Raw genomic sequence first — 13,675 nt, 5'->3', positions numbered from 1 at the left:
ACCTCACTGTTTCTACTTACATTTGGTATAACATACTGTTCTTATTGGAACTATTATCTATGTCAATAGAGCACTTTACAACATTTTCAAGAATGTTTGTATTTAGATATTTCAAAAGCTTCATTCTTTCTTAAAATAGGATTTTACTATTTAAAAATATACTAAGGAGGAAGAATATTTGTTCTAATTCATTTTCTGAAAAAAAGAAAAAACCCTAAATTAGCTTATGTCAATAAAAACAAAGAAATAGACTAGAAATTGGAGAAATGAAGAATTTTTTCATGTACACAATAAATTCTGAATTGCAAGTATTTCTAAATACTTGAAGACATCTCTCACATCCCCTCTTCTGATCGTTGAGTGTATAATTTCCTAAAACTTTTTTTTTTTTTTTTTTGAGACCAAGTCTCGCTCCATCATCCAGGCTGGAGTGCAGTGACACTGTAGCTTCTGCCTCCCGGTTCAAGCCATTCTCTTGCCTCAGCCTCCCTAGTAGCTGGGATTACAGGTGCCTGCCACCACACTTAGCTAATTTTTGTGTGTTCAGTAGAGATGGGGTTTTGCCACGTTGGCCAGACTGGTCTTGAACTCCTGACCTCTGGTAATCTGCCCACCTCAGCTTCCCAAAGTGCTGGGATTACAGGCATGAGTCACTGCACCCAGCCCCTAAAACTATTCTTTATGATATTTCTGAGACTATTCAGTGGTCTTCTAAAATGCAGCCAGCAGAATAGAAAACACATCCCCTAAATGGCTGACCAGCCTTAGCACATGGAGAATGTCACCTGTCTCACACTGAGCCACTAAAAACTAACACTAAAAGCACTTTTCTTGGGTAAAGTTTTCTAAGATGGAATATTTAAGATAACGTGGCAAGTTGTAGACGCTGGCCAGGAAAAAGCCAGGAGCAGCCAGGCAGTGGGAGAGTGTGCGTCTGACATCCTCCTGTGTGTGATGAAGGATGACACCTCATCCCTCTGGGCTATCAGCTTTTACTCTTCCAGAATACAGATCCCCTGATACAGCGTCCAGTGCCTTTTGAACTGACCGCAAACCCTCATGGACGATTGGAACTGTCATGTGGAAAGGGCTATGATGGAGCCAGTTAAAATGCTTCATTATTTGCAATACCACATACAGTAATATAATGTAGATGTCTTTCCCATTCTGTACGAAGTAGCATAAATTAAGACTTTACAGAGAAATGTGCCTTTTTCATTTTGGGTTTTTTTTTTTTTTTTTTTTTTTTGAGACTGAGTCTACCAGGTGCCAGCAGGCTGGAGTGCAGTGGTGCAATCTTGGCTCACTGCAACCTCCGCCTCCCGGGTTCAAGCAATTCTCCTGCCTCAGCCTCCCGAGTAGCTGGGACTAAAAGCACCTGCCACCACGCCCAGCTAACTTTCGTGTTTTCATTTTGTGTCTGAGTCAGTGAGTATCCTGTTCGGAAACACGCTTTGTCCTGATTTTCTAGAGTGCCTAGTCAGGTGGAAAGGAGGGCCTGGGGACCCAGTCCTTCCTCGCCGCTTGGGCCGCCCTTCGGGTTAAGTCGAGAGTCCCGGCGGAGCCCTCTGGATGCACGGGAGCACCTGGGTACATACAGAGGTGAACAGTTCGCAAGGCAGAATTCGAATTCTGTCCCCACAGCATTTGTTCCTTCAGGACACTAACGCTCTGGATCTGTGTCTTCTGTGTCTCCAGTGGCCAGTGGTGTCACCAGCAGGGACCCGAGGCTTTCACTTCGCTGTTGATGGGAACAAGAGGGCATCTGCTAAAGTCTCAGAATCCGTGAGTTCGTGCTTTTTGTTCCATTATAAGTGATTTTTTTTGGCTTACGGGGAGGTCGATAGCAGTTTGTTTCCATATGAGTCATAGACATAAGAGAAAAAATTCTCGTAGGCACCCTGTGCATGCTCAAATGATTTTCAGTGTAATAATTGCAAGTACAAACATAAGCATAGGTGTTAACATTTGTACTTACATCTTGTATGTATCTGTAAGCTAGATTTCAATTTAGATCAAGTAAAGCAATAAATTAAAATAAAATGAACAGTGTCTGCTGTGATAGATGATAAAATCCCTACTGCATATAGGACTGTGTGGCCCCTTGGTTGTGGGTTCTTTGGTATTTGGTGTGCGTGTTCTCTGTTGGAAAACTGAAGCTTGCTGAGAAGTTCTTTTCCCTTCTGCTCACGATAGCGACTGAATACTCCGTGGCACCTTCTCAGCTGTGAGCATAGACATGGCCCTGAAGTAGAGCCGGGGTCCTCAGTTCTCAGGTGCTAGCCCAGAGGAACTGGAATGTGCTTCTCTAATGAAAACTGCATTCTAGCATTTTCATGAGAAACCTGCAAATCACAGGCGGGGAAACATTATCCTGGCTATGTTAGAAGCTGAGATTTGTTTAGCATATGTATATGGATATAAACACACAAAGAGAAAAGCAAAGTCACAACTGGAAAGAAAAACCATGTTTGGAACTGGCATTTTGATTCAGGTTGTTGCTTTCCTTTGCTTCTACACTTCCCTGCTTTGGTAAACAGAATTGACAGATTGGGTCTTAATGGTTATGCTTTCCCCAAAATGGATTTTTTAAGGGTATACCTGCAAGTTTTCAGCATTTCAGGTAACACTGGGTTTCCTGATCCCATGGGCTGGGCCCTCTACCATTCATGGAATCTGATTGTCAGTCCCTTCTCCACGTGTGAACGTGCCCACCTCTTCCCGCACCGTTCAGTGCTCAGCCCGGGACAGGATGGAGGCCCTGTGGGCCTAGCAGTTGCTCCTTTTACCTTTTTCAAGCTCTTGCACTGTAACCATAGTCTTCATGTTTGGCATAATGGAATATGTGATTGACAGGTGAATTTTTATTTTCCAGATTTCTGCTCAGTATCCAGTAGTGGATCATGAATTTGATGCAGTGGTGGTGGGCGCTGGAGGGGCAGGCTTGCGAGCTGCGTTTGGCCTTTCTGAGGCAGGGTTTAATACGGCATGTGTTACCAAGCTGTTTCCTACCAGGTCACACACTGTTGCAGCCCAGGTAAGAGAAAGGTGCCCCGCCATGCTCTCACTGCCGGCATGCCTGCACGGCCTTGCACCTTCCACCTGGGCGGCCTCCTGCCTCCTCCCATGCTTCAGCCACATGGCCTGTTGCTGTGCCTTGCTCACTCAGCTCCCTCTCAGGGGTTTTTTCCTGGAGCCTCTTCCATGGGGACTTTGAAGAGCTGAAGCCTTGCCGTCACTCTTACTTGGGACTTCAGTCGCAGTTGGGTGTTCTCTGACCGTCTCGCCCACTGCCCTCCCCACCGACCCTCACCACCCCAACACCTTAAGAAAGGGAGATCATCTAAAGAGGAGGAATCAGAATTTAGGTTGGGGAAGAAAAGGGCAAGGGTTTCATTTGTCCCTGTGCTGCCGTCTTCTGGGACTCTCTGAGGGGTAAGACGATGGTGGCCACAAACAGCCGAAGGAGGTGGGGGTGCTGGGGAGTGTGACTCTGAGTGTGGAGTTTATTTCTTGGCAGGAAGCACTTCTAGTCTTTAACATATGCCTGTAAATGCCTTTAGGGAGGTTTATGAATAAAATTATCTGGAAAGATTTGTGGAGTACTTTTTCTGTGCCAGGTGTGTTAGGTAGTCAGCATATCACAGGTAGCCTTTCGCTCACTGCTCCAATCAGCCCTTCCTGGAGCTCCCTCTGTCTCCACCACACAGATGAGGAGACTGAGGCTAAGGGAGTGAATCACTGGGCGAGTCAGGGGAGGAGTTGTGATCTGGAATCTGTCCGGCCTTGTTGCCCCTCTGCTGAGGGCAGCTCTCCCTGGGAATCACTGCATGAGGAGTGGCTTTCTCTGAGTCCCTGGTGGGTGGATTTGGGCCTAAAGACCAAGTTGGGGCTCCTGTTTGTGGCCTGTAAGGAGTGGTTGTTGTTTCCAGGGAGGAATCAATGCTGCTCTGGGGAACATGGAGGAGGACAACTGGAGGTGGCATTTCTACGACACCGTGAAAGGCTCCGACTGGCTGGGGGACCAGGATGCCATCCACTACATGACAGAGCAGGCCCCTGCCGCCGTGGTCGAGGTGATAGGCGGGAGGCTGTGGGTGCTCTTGTGGTCTGTTTCTAGAACAAAAGAGTCCTGGAAAAAATGTAAGCGATTGAGGCAGATCTGGCTAGCCGAAAGAACGGTGATGAGCGAAGCTCACAAGAGAACTTTTTCCATCATGAATGATGCATTACATGTAACAAGAAAACTTCTCTTTGATGAAGGGTTGAGATTTTCAAAAAATACATGACTTTGGGTTTGCAGATTTGTGTTAAAAGTTGTTTAGCTGTCAATATCTTGACTCCTTTAAGGTAATATGTTTTTGTTTGTTTTTGTCTTTCACAGCTAGAAAATTATGGCATGCCGTTTAGCAGAACCCAAGATGGGAAGATTTATCAGCGTGCGTTTGGTGGACAGAGCCTCAAGTTTGGAAAGGGCGGGCAGGCCCATCGGTGCTGCTGTGTGGCTGATCGGACAGGCCACTCGCTATTGCACACCTTGTATGGAAGGGTAAGGCCGCCTCCACTGCACCTGAGACAGGACCCGTAGTGCTGGGGCTTATGGTGACAATGGGGAATGGGTTAGTGTGCCCAGTGAGTCGGCAAAGATTATGTAAAAAGCAACAGAGAACAACTGTGTAAGACATGTGCAGGGATTGTTGATGTGAAAGCACCAGGCGTGCTGTGGGAAGCTGTCCCTAAGGCAATATGTAATTTCTTGTATCTATTTTGGAAAGTTGAATTGATAATCTTACGTACCAGGTTCTAACCTGGGATATGTGACATTCAGCATAGAACAGAACAAGCAGGTCTTTCGCCTGTTCACATGAACAGTGTCATCTTAAAACCTGGAAAGCTGGCTTAACACTTCCTTGCCGTTTTTTCTTTCTTTTAGTCTCTGCGATACGATACCAGCTACTTTGTGGAGTATTTTGCCTTGGATCTCCTGATGGAGAATGAAGAGTGCCGTGGTGTGATTGCACTGTGCATAGAAGATGGGTCCATCCATCGCATAAGAGCAAAGAACACTGTTGTTGCCACAGGGTAGGAATTGAATTTTGATTTTAGTTTGTTTATAAAAATGAATAAATTTCACTTAGAGTCTCTATATTTTAATGAAAATAGAGGCATTGTAGAATTACGGTTCAGGCACAGGCCTTGACATAACCTTGTGAGGGTGATGGCCTTTCCCAGCTGTGGTTCCTCATCTGTAACAGGTGAGGACAGCAGCACCCGCCCTGTGGGAGGATGATAAAGCGGGGCCCTCAGCAGGTGGTAGTGGCGGCCGTCAGGGTAACAGCTGACCCCTCCTGACCTTAGATGAGGAAACCGCAGCCTAAAGAGTCACATGGGGTTTTCTGGCAAAATCTCTTGTTTAGTGGGTACTGTGGTTATACTGATTCCTGGGATGGATAACTCTTGCTTCTCTACATAATAAAAATAAGTACTTTGACTTGATCCACTGTCAATCTGTTATTTTAACAATTTTAAAAGTTAAAAAGTATCTGTACAACAAAGGAAACAATCAGCAAAACTACAGGTTGGGAAAAAATATTTTCAAAAGCATTTATCTGATAATACCTTAATATCTAAAATATACAGGCTGGGCGCGGTGGCTCATGCCTGTAATCCCAGCACTTTGAGGGGCCAAGGTGGGCAGATCACAAGGTCAGGAGTTAGAAGATAAAGTTCTGAAGATCTAATATGCAACATGGGGCTATAGTTAATATTATTAACTTGAGATTTGCTGAAAGAGTAGACTTTAGGTGTCCGTATCTCAAAAAAAAAAAAAATGATAATTAGATGTAATAGATGTGTTAATTAACTTGTGTCTTCAGTTCACAAAATATATGAAATCATGTTGTACACCTTAAATATATACAGGTTTTTAATTCGTATATTATACCTCAGTACATCTGGGGAAGAAAACAAAATCCACAAAAATTTTAAAATTTTCATTATAAAAGTGGTATATGATTATTAGGGAAACATTTTGAATAGCACAAAGCTAAAATACAAATAGGGCCAGGTGCATGGTGCCTCATGCCTGTAATCCCAGCTCTTTGGGAGGCAGAAGTGGGAGGATCACTTGAGGTCAGGAGTTTGAGACCAGCGTGGCCAACATGGCAAAACCCCATTTCTACTAAAAAATACAAAAATTAATTGTGTGTGGTGGTGCACACCTGTAATTCCAGCTACTCAGGAGGCTGAGGCGGAAGAATTGCTTGAACCTAGGAGGTGGAGGTTGCAGGGAGCCAAGAATGCGTCACTGCACTCCAGCCTGGGCAACAGAGCAAGAGCCTATCTCAAAATAAATAAATAAAGTAAAATACAAAGGGAAGTCCTTTTTCTGACCCAGGCTTCTATCCTATGCAGAGTAGCAGCACCATAGGCATGACCCCTAGTGATGTGTGGGGGGTGCCTGAGGAGGGGTTGTGTGCACACAGACAGCACTGAGAAGTTGGTGCCCCGGGTGTCTCCACGTCCATTCGCGCTCTCATCAGACAGGAGGTCTGGACGTGGGCCGCTGTGCGCAGTCACTGCTCTCTTGTTTCCAGAGGCTACGGGCGCACCTACTTCAGCTGCACGTCCGCCCACACCAGCACCGGTGATGGCACGGCCATGGTCACCAGGGCAGGCCTTCCTTGCCAAGACCTGGAGTTCGTCCAGTTCCACCCCACAGGTAGGGCACGGCGCCTTCCCTGCAGGCACCGGCCTCGTGTGTCTCGTGAGCATGTGGTGCCTACTCATTGCTCTGCCATAGTTCTCTGCTTTCTCAGCTCTCAGGTCCTGACTTAAATGTCATTTCCTTAGGGAGACTGTGCCCACACCTCGCTAAGGTAGTTTGGGCCACCATCTTACGCATTCCTTAAGAACCCTAAACCCTGCCTTGGTGATACTTATCCCAGCAGTAGAGCGGGGATTGAGGCCGGGCACAGTGACTCACACCTGTCATCTCAGCACTTTGGGAAGCCGAGGCAGGCGGATCACCAGAGGTCAGGAGTTCGAGACCAGCCTGGCCAACATGGTGAAACCTCATCTCTACTAAAAATACAAAAATTAGCCAGGCATGGTGGCGAGTGCCTGTAATCCCAGCTACTCAGGAGACTAAGGCGGGAGGAACGCTTGATTGAACCTGAGAGGCGGAGGTTGCAGTGAGCTGAGATTGCGCCACTGCCCTCCAGCCTGGGCAACAGAGTAAGACTCCGTCTTGCGAAAAAAAAGGCAGGGATTGTTCAGTGTCCTTCTTTGCAACGAGTTCATCTGCTCCTCAGGGGCAGGCAGGTCTTCTCATTGGCCAGGGTTCTCCCAGCCCAGCACGTGGCAGGGCCTCCATCAGGGTTCCTGAGTGAGCACCCTGAGAGCTGGGAGGATGCGTGGACCCGAGAACAGCACAGGCAGACTTCAGCTTCATAGGAGAACATGGAGCTCCAGTGATAGTGGGGTGCAAAGTTAGGACCAGCTGTGACATGACATTTGGGCGTTGGCTCAGCCCACACGACCACTGAGGGAGCTTCGTCCAGGGGGAGATGAACTCACCTTGGGGACGTCTGATGGTTGAAGTTACGAATGTGCAATTTGGAGACATTAACACAGAAATGACAGTTGAAGTCTTAAATTTGGGGGAGGCTTTTCAGAAATGAGTCAGAGAGAGAGACATGTGCCTCTTGTTTGATGTGACTTTCCTGGATTGCTTTTCTGACCTGTGGACTGCGCAGACCCTGCAGTGGTGCTAAAGGACCAGACCTGTGTCTTCTCTTTCTCTCTCTCAGTGTCATCTTTCTGATCCCTGGCAGGGCTGAAAATAAAAAATGTATTTGTTGTGGATTTCAAAAAATTTGTTTAGAGATAGGGTCTTGCTCTGTTGCCCAGGCTGGAGTGCAGTAGAGCAATCTTGGCTCACTGCAGCCAGTGCCTCCCAGACTCAAACAATCCTTCCACCTCAGCCTCCCAAACAGCTGAGACTACAAGCATGCGTTATCATGCCCAGCTAATTTTTTTTTTTTTTTTTGGTAGAGACAGGGTTTCACCATTTTGCCCAGACTGGTCTCAAACTCCTGGGCTTAAGCAGTCCACCTGCCTCAGCCTCCCAGAGTGCAGGGATTACAGGCATGAGCCACCGCCCCTAGCCTGTGTTTTTTAATACTGTTTTTAACCAATAAAATGTCACTGACCTCCTGAATTTCCTCTGTAATTTGCTTAGAGCTCCACTTCTCAGGCTTTGTCTTCAATATGTGAGGGCATTGAAAAAAAAAAGAGCATTGAAACTTAGAAAATTAAAAGGCAGGTGAGATGCAAGAATCACATTCTTGTTTTAAAAGCAAGATTCCCCTTTTTTATTCTAATACAAATTGTAGCTTTTGAAATACATTTAGTTTAGAGGTTTTGGTGGGTTTTTGATCTCCTTTGTTAAAATCTGAGCGCTCGGCATGCCCTGGTTTTCATGCGTTGAGGAGTCACAGAGCCGCTGTTCGGAGCACAGACCACCGGACTGCCCAGGTTGGGGTTTGAGCTCTGGCCTCAGCTGCATGACTGGATGTTACCAGCATGAATGCGCTTGTCAGTGACAATGAGGGTCATACTGCCTGGAGCTGTAATGCTTAAATGAGTTAATACTCGGAAAGCAGTTAGAACCGTTCATGGCAAGTACAGTGTATTAACTAGAATAATCTTGGGTAATTTAGATGTGAATTCTCCAGCCTGGTTATTCTTAACTAAAGTAGTCACCACAGTATCATAGTGCAAAAGAATGCTGAAAAATTAAAATCACATTTGAGGCATTTAACCGCACCAGGCTGTACTCAGAGTACAGCCAGAGCTCTGAGGGCTGTCCTTTCTGCTCACTGGGGACGCTCTGCCCAGACCTGCTGCACCGCCAGCCTCGTCGGTGCTTTTTGGCTCCAGACTTTCTACTGTATCTCAACTTTTCTTCTTTCTATTCAGTTTTGCATATGATGCCTTCTGCATATCTTTTTCCTCTCTACTGCAAAAAATACCTTGAAAAAAATAGTGCATTTGAAATAGAGACCTAGCAATTGTTAGGTTATAAATGTTTGTGTTTTTTTCAGGCATATATGGTGCTGGTTGTCTCATCACGGAAGGATGTCGTGGAGAGGGAGGCATTCTCATTAACAGTCAGGGCGAAAGGTTTATGGAGCGATACGCCCCCGTCGCAAAGGACCTGGCGTCCAGAGACGTGGTGTCTCGGTCCATGACTCTGGAGATCCGCGAAGGAAGGTCCGTGTGTTTATCACCAGCGTTGTCTGAGCAGGCACACCGGCACACACACACTCTCCTTCCCTTCACTTCCTCTTCGGTGACTTCATGTTTGTTTTAGCATCAGGGCCGGGGTTGCTTCTGAGTTTCAGCACTGCCCGCCCTCGCCTTTGTGTGCAGGCACACGTGCACAGCCACCTCTCTCAGCTGCTGGCTGGCATCTGTTAGTCTGTGATATTTTCCTAAAGACCTACATTTTGAAAATTTTAGCCAGTTTCTTTCTCAAATCTGTGGAACCTGAGGTTGGCATGTGAGCTCGGGCGTTGTGTCTGATACCCACAGATGTTGTCAGCAGCCTTCAAAGGGTGTGGGTTATTTGGCTTTCAGTAAAACAATTTGCAGCTCTTTCATTGCCTGACCCTGTTCCTTAATGTAATGACACTTGCTGAGTGTCTGCTGGTATGGCCTTTAGAGGTTTCACATTTTTATATTTAAAAAAAGAAGTCAAATGGTTTTTGGATATGGTGGCCCTCCATATCCATCGGTTCCACATGTGTGGTTTCAACCAACTATGTGTTGAAAATACAATTGTATCCTTACGGAACATGCAGACTTTTTTCCTTGTCATTGTTCCCTAAACAACACAGCATGACAACTATTTACATAGCATTTACATTGCGTTAGGTACTGTGAGCAATCCTGGAGTTGTCCTAAAACTGAAATGTACAGCTTTAAATGAGGGATGATTTAAAGTCTGGAGGCGGATGTGCATAGGTTATATGCAGATACTCTCCCCTTTTGTATTAGAGACTTGAACATCCACAGATTCTGGTATCCATGGGGGTCCTGGAGCCAGACTGCCATGGATACACAGGGACGACTATTTGGTATAGAGGCCTTTGTGATGCAATTACCGAGGACAGCCGCAGCAGGCTGTGAGCCCCAAGACAAGTGTGAGTTCAGTGAGGGCAGGGTTTTTGTTCTGGTTCTCAGCTGTGTCCCAGCACCTAGGATTGTCCCTGGCACAGAGGAGACATTTAGAAAAGATTTGATGAGAGGGTGGCCATACATGAGGGGAAATTTTCCTCAGTATCAAAAAAATGTGGAAACTCACGCTTCCGTCTCAGGCTTCCTGCCATTACTGTTCTCTGCCTTATGTGGTGGTGTCCTGTCTTACCAGAGGCTGTGGCCCTGAGAAAGATCACGTCTACCTGCAGCTGCACCACCTGCCTCCAGAGCAGCTGGCCACGCGCCTGCCTGGCATTTCAGAGACAGCCATGATCTTTGCCGGCGTGGACGTCACGAAGGAGCCGATCCCTGTCCTCCCCACCGTGCACTATAACATGGGCGGCATTCCCACCAACTACAAGGGGCAGGTGATGGTGCCAGGTCCTCTCCCACAGCTGGAAAGAAGCCCGGGACCGCGGGGCCCACCTTGCAGTTGTCTCTTTAGATCTAGAGGAAAAGACAGATTTTCTTCAAGAAAGTACTGTGTTGTTTTATAGATTGCACTTTAAATTTATCAGAGGATGGACGGAGGTTAATAATTTATTCCTCCTTAGGAGGTTGTCATGGATACATCATTTGCAGCTTTCTCCATTTTACAATTATTTTCCTGTATGATGTTGTGTAATTTATAATGATCTTGTACATCGAGGGATCTTTATAATTCATACCTTTGAGTGGTCTGCAGTTCACATAGAGCTTGTTGGTCACTTAGGCTCCTTGTCGGGTGAGGTGGGTGGAAGCTGTTACTCTCCCTGCGTAGATGAATGAATAGATGAACAGGGAGTAGAAGAGTCTGAAACATCGGTCTCCCCTGCTCTACCTGCTGTGCTCTCGGGTCTGAGCCAGATCACAGGTAGGAGAGGTCCCTGGGGACACAGGACATGGAGAAGTCACAGATGCTGACATTGGAGGTCCTCTGACCTGCTTCTAACAGCAGGTACTCAGGGCAGAGAGGAAACGGGGGGATATATTCGGAAGTTTCCTTCTGAAGAAGAGTAGCTACTTCGCTCTTAGATGTGCTCTTTTCTTCCCTCTCTTTTTATTTGTTTTTTGGTTTTTTTTTTTTTTTTTTTTTTTTTTTTCCGGAGATGGAGTCTCACTCTGTTGCCCAGGCTAGAGTGCAGTGACGCGATCTCAGCTCACTACAGCCTCCACCTCCAAGTTCAAGTGATTCTTCCCCCTCAGCCTCCCGGGTAGCTGGAATTACAGGCACCCGTCATCATGCTTGGCTAATTTTTGTACTTTTAGTAGAGATAGGGTTTCACCATATTAACCAGTCTGGTCTTGAACCCCTGATCTCAGGTGATCCACCCGCCTCAGCCTTCCAAAGTGTTGGATTACAGGCATGAGCCACTGCGCCCGGCCTGCTTCCCTCTCTTTCTCTGACCTGTAGCACAGATACCCTGTTGGGGAAGGTGGGCTTGTGGAGGCATGGGCACCTTGACCATCTGAAATCTTCACCTGAAATCTTCTTTTCCACAGGTCCTGAGGCACGTGAATGGCCAGGATCAGATCGTGCCCGGCCTGTATGCCTGTGGGGAGGCCGCCTGCGCCTCAGTCCATGGTGCCAACCGCCTTGGGGCAAACTCACTCTTGGACCTGGTTGTCTTTGGCCGGGCCTGTGCCCTGAGCATCGAAGAGTCATGCAGGCCTGGTGAGTGTTTTCTTCAGAAGCCAGACCATTTGAGAAGGCAGGAGGTTACAAAGTCTTTTTTTTTTTTTTTTGAGACAGGGTCAGCCCAGGCTGGAGTGCAGTGGCACAGTCATGGCAGCCTCAGCCTCCTGGGCTCAAGCAGTCCTTAACACCTCAACCTTCAGAGTCCCAAGTAGCTGGGACTACAGGTGTGCACCACCACACCTGGTTAATTTTTTTTTTTTTTTAATTTTTTTTGTAGAGACAGGGTCTCACAATGTTGCCCAGGCTGATCTGGAACTCCTAGACTGAAACAGTCCTTCTGCCTCAGTTTCCCAAAGTGTTAGGATTACAGGCTTGAGCCACTGCACCCAGCCAGGTTACAAAGCCTTGATTTCTTCTGGAAATTTGCTTAGTGATCATATAGAAGTAGTCTGGTTTTTTTCTCCTAGAAGTGATTATACTGAGAAATCTAGAGATTATCTGGTGGTAATGCTGATACCAGATAGGGGCTGGTTGGGAATCTTAACTATTAAGGTGATTTTTTGGGGGTTACATTTTTAAAAAATTATTTTGCAGTCATTATGTTCTGCTTAAGCACTATTAGGAAGTTGTTATTTTTAGGGGAAGTTCATTACATATTACTTGCCTGATAAAAAGCACTGTTTGCAATGAAATATTTTAAGTAATTGGCATGAATGAATATGTAAGTTCTCGGTACTTAGAAAAATAATTTAGGCCCTTCTAAAAACAAAGTGCAACTAATCTCTATTAGAGGATAAGGGATGACTTAAAGTGAACAGGATTCCCACCCTCCAGTGACAGTGGATTTCGCTCGCTGGTTTTCTTTTCATGATAGCATAGAATAGTGTGCAGAAGAAGAATTACCATGTGCTGGAGCTTGAGTCTTATGTGCCCTAAAATCTGGACACTTAGCATCACTCTCGCTTCAGAGATCTTCACGGTGGTCATCCAGCCTCGTTTGCTCAGAACAGTGTGAGGTGGAGGAGGCACTGGTAGAACTGGTGCTTTTTTTTTTTTTAAGGGTTTCACCATGTTGGTCAGGCTGGTCTTGAACTCCCGACCTCAGGTGATCCCTGGCCTTGGCCTCCAAACTGCTTGTACTACAGGCGTGAGCCACCATGTCCGGCCGAACTGGTACTTTTTGTGTGGATTCAAGTGAAATAAAAATGAGCAGTGTCATAACTTATAAACATGTACCCCCTTTTGTATCTGTGGTTTAAAAGGTACAGGTTGTATTAAAAGGGTAGCTTACGTTTCACACACTCAGTCTCTGGATTTGACCACAGCTCAGGAGGCTGCCACATGCAGAGGTGGCGTCTTGTCCCAGGTCATTGCTGATCATTGCCAAAGGCAGAGTTCAGGTCCGTCTCTCCTGAAGCCACAGATAGTGCTTGTCTCACTCCATAGCCCTGCACTTTGTAGCAGTAAGGACTGGTACCACTTCTCTCAGAGCAGTATAGGAATTTTGAGCTTCGGCCGGGCGCCATGGCTCACGCCTGTAATCCCAGCACTTTGGGAGGCCGAGGCGGGTGGATCACGAGGTCAAGAGATCGAGACCATCCTGGTCAACGTAGTGAAACCCTGTCTCTACTAAAAATACAACAATTAGCTGAGCATGGTGGCACATGCCTGTAGTCCCAGCTACTCGGGACGCTCAGACAGGAGAATTGCCTGAACCCAGGAGGCAGAGGTTGCAGTGAGCCGAGATCGCGCCATTGCACTCCAGCCTGGGTAACAAGAGGGAAACTCCGTCTC

General features: G+C 46.6%; 1 protein-coding gene across 1 annotated transcript in view; it reads left to right on the top strand.

The window, feature by feature from the left end:
- SDHA (succinate dehydrogenase complex flavoprotein subunit A) overlaps nucleotides 1-13,675 on the top strand; it is a 28,724-nt gene that overhangs the window by 4,133 nt on the left and 10,916 nt on the right. The window contains exons 2-10 of the mRNA XM_039473229.2: nucleotides 1,699-1,785; nucleotides 2,876-3,037; nucleotides 3,933-4,076; nucleotides 4,385-4,549; nucleotides 4,934-5,082; nucleotides 6,597-6,721; nucleotides 9,108-9,276; nucleotides 10,436-10,631; nucleotides 11,746-11,917. Of these exons, the coding sequence (XP_039329163.1) occupies nucleotides 1,699-1,785; nucleotides 2,876-3,037; nucleotides 3,933-4,076; nucleotides 4,385-4,549; nucleotides 4,934-5,082; nucleotides 6,597-6,721; nucleotides 9,108-9,276; nucleotides 10,436-10,631; nucleotides 11,746-11,917 (1,369 nt within the window). The remainder of the gene's footprint in view (nucleotides 1-1,698; nucleotides 1,786-2,875; nucleotides 3,038-3,932; nucleotides 4,077-4,384; nucleotides 4,550-4,933; nucleotides 5,083-6,596; nucleotides 6,722-9,107; nucleotides 9,277-10,435; nucleotides 10,632-11,745; nucleotides 11,918-13,675) is intronic.

Source organism: Saimiri boliviensis, chromosome 1 (genome assembly GCF_048565385.1).
Source record: "Saimiri boliviensis isolate mSaiBol1 chromosome 1, mSaiBol1.pri, whole genome shotgun sequence".
Classification (NCBI taxonomy): domain Eukaryota; kingdom Metazoa; phylum Chordata; class Mammalia; order Primates; family Cebidae; genus Saimiri; species Saimiri boliviensis.
Note: the sequence above shows the minus strand (reverse complement) of the source record. Positions and strands in the feature narration are given on the sequence as shown.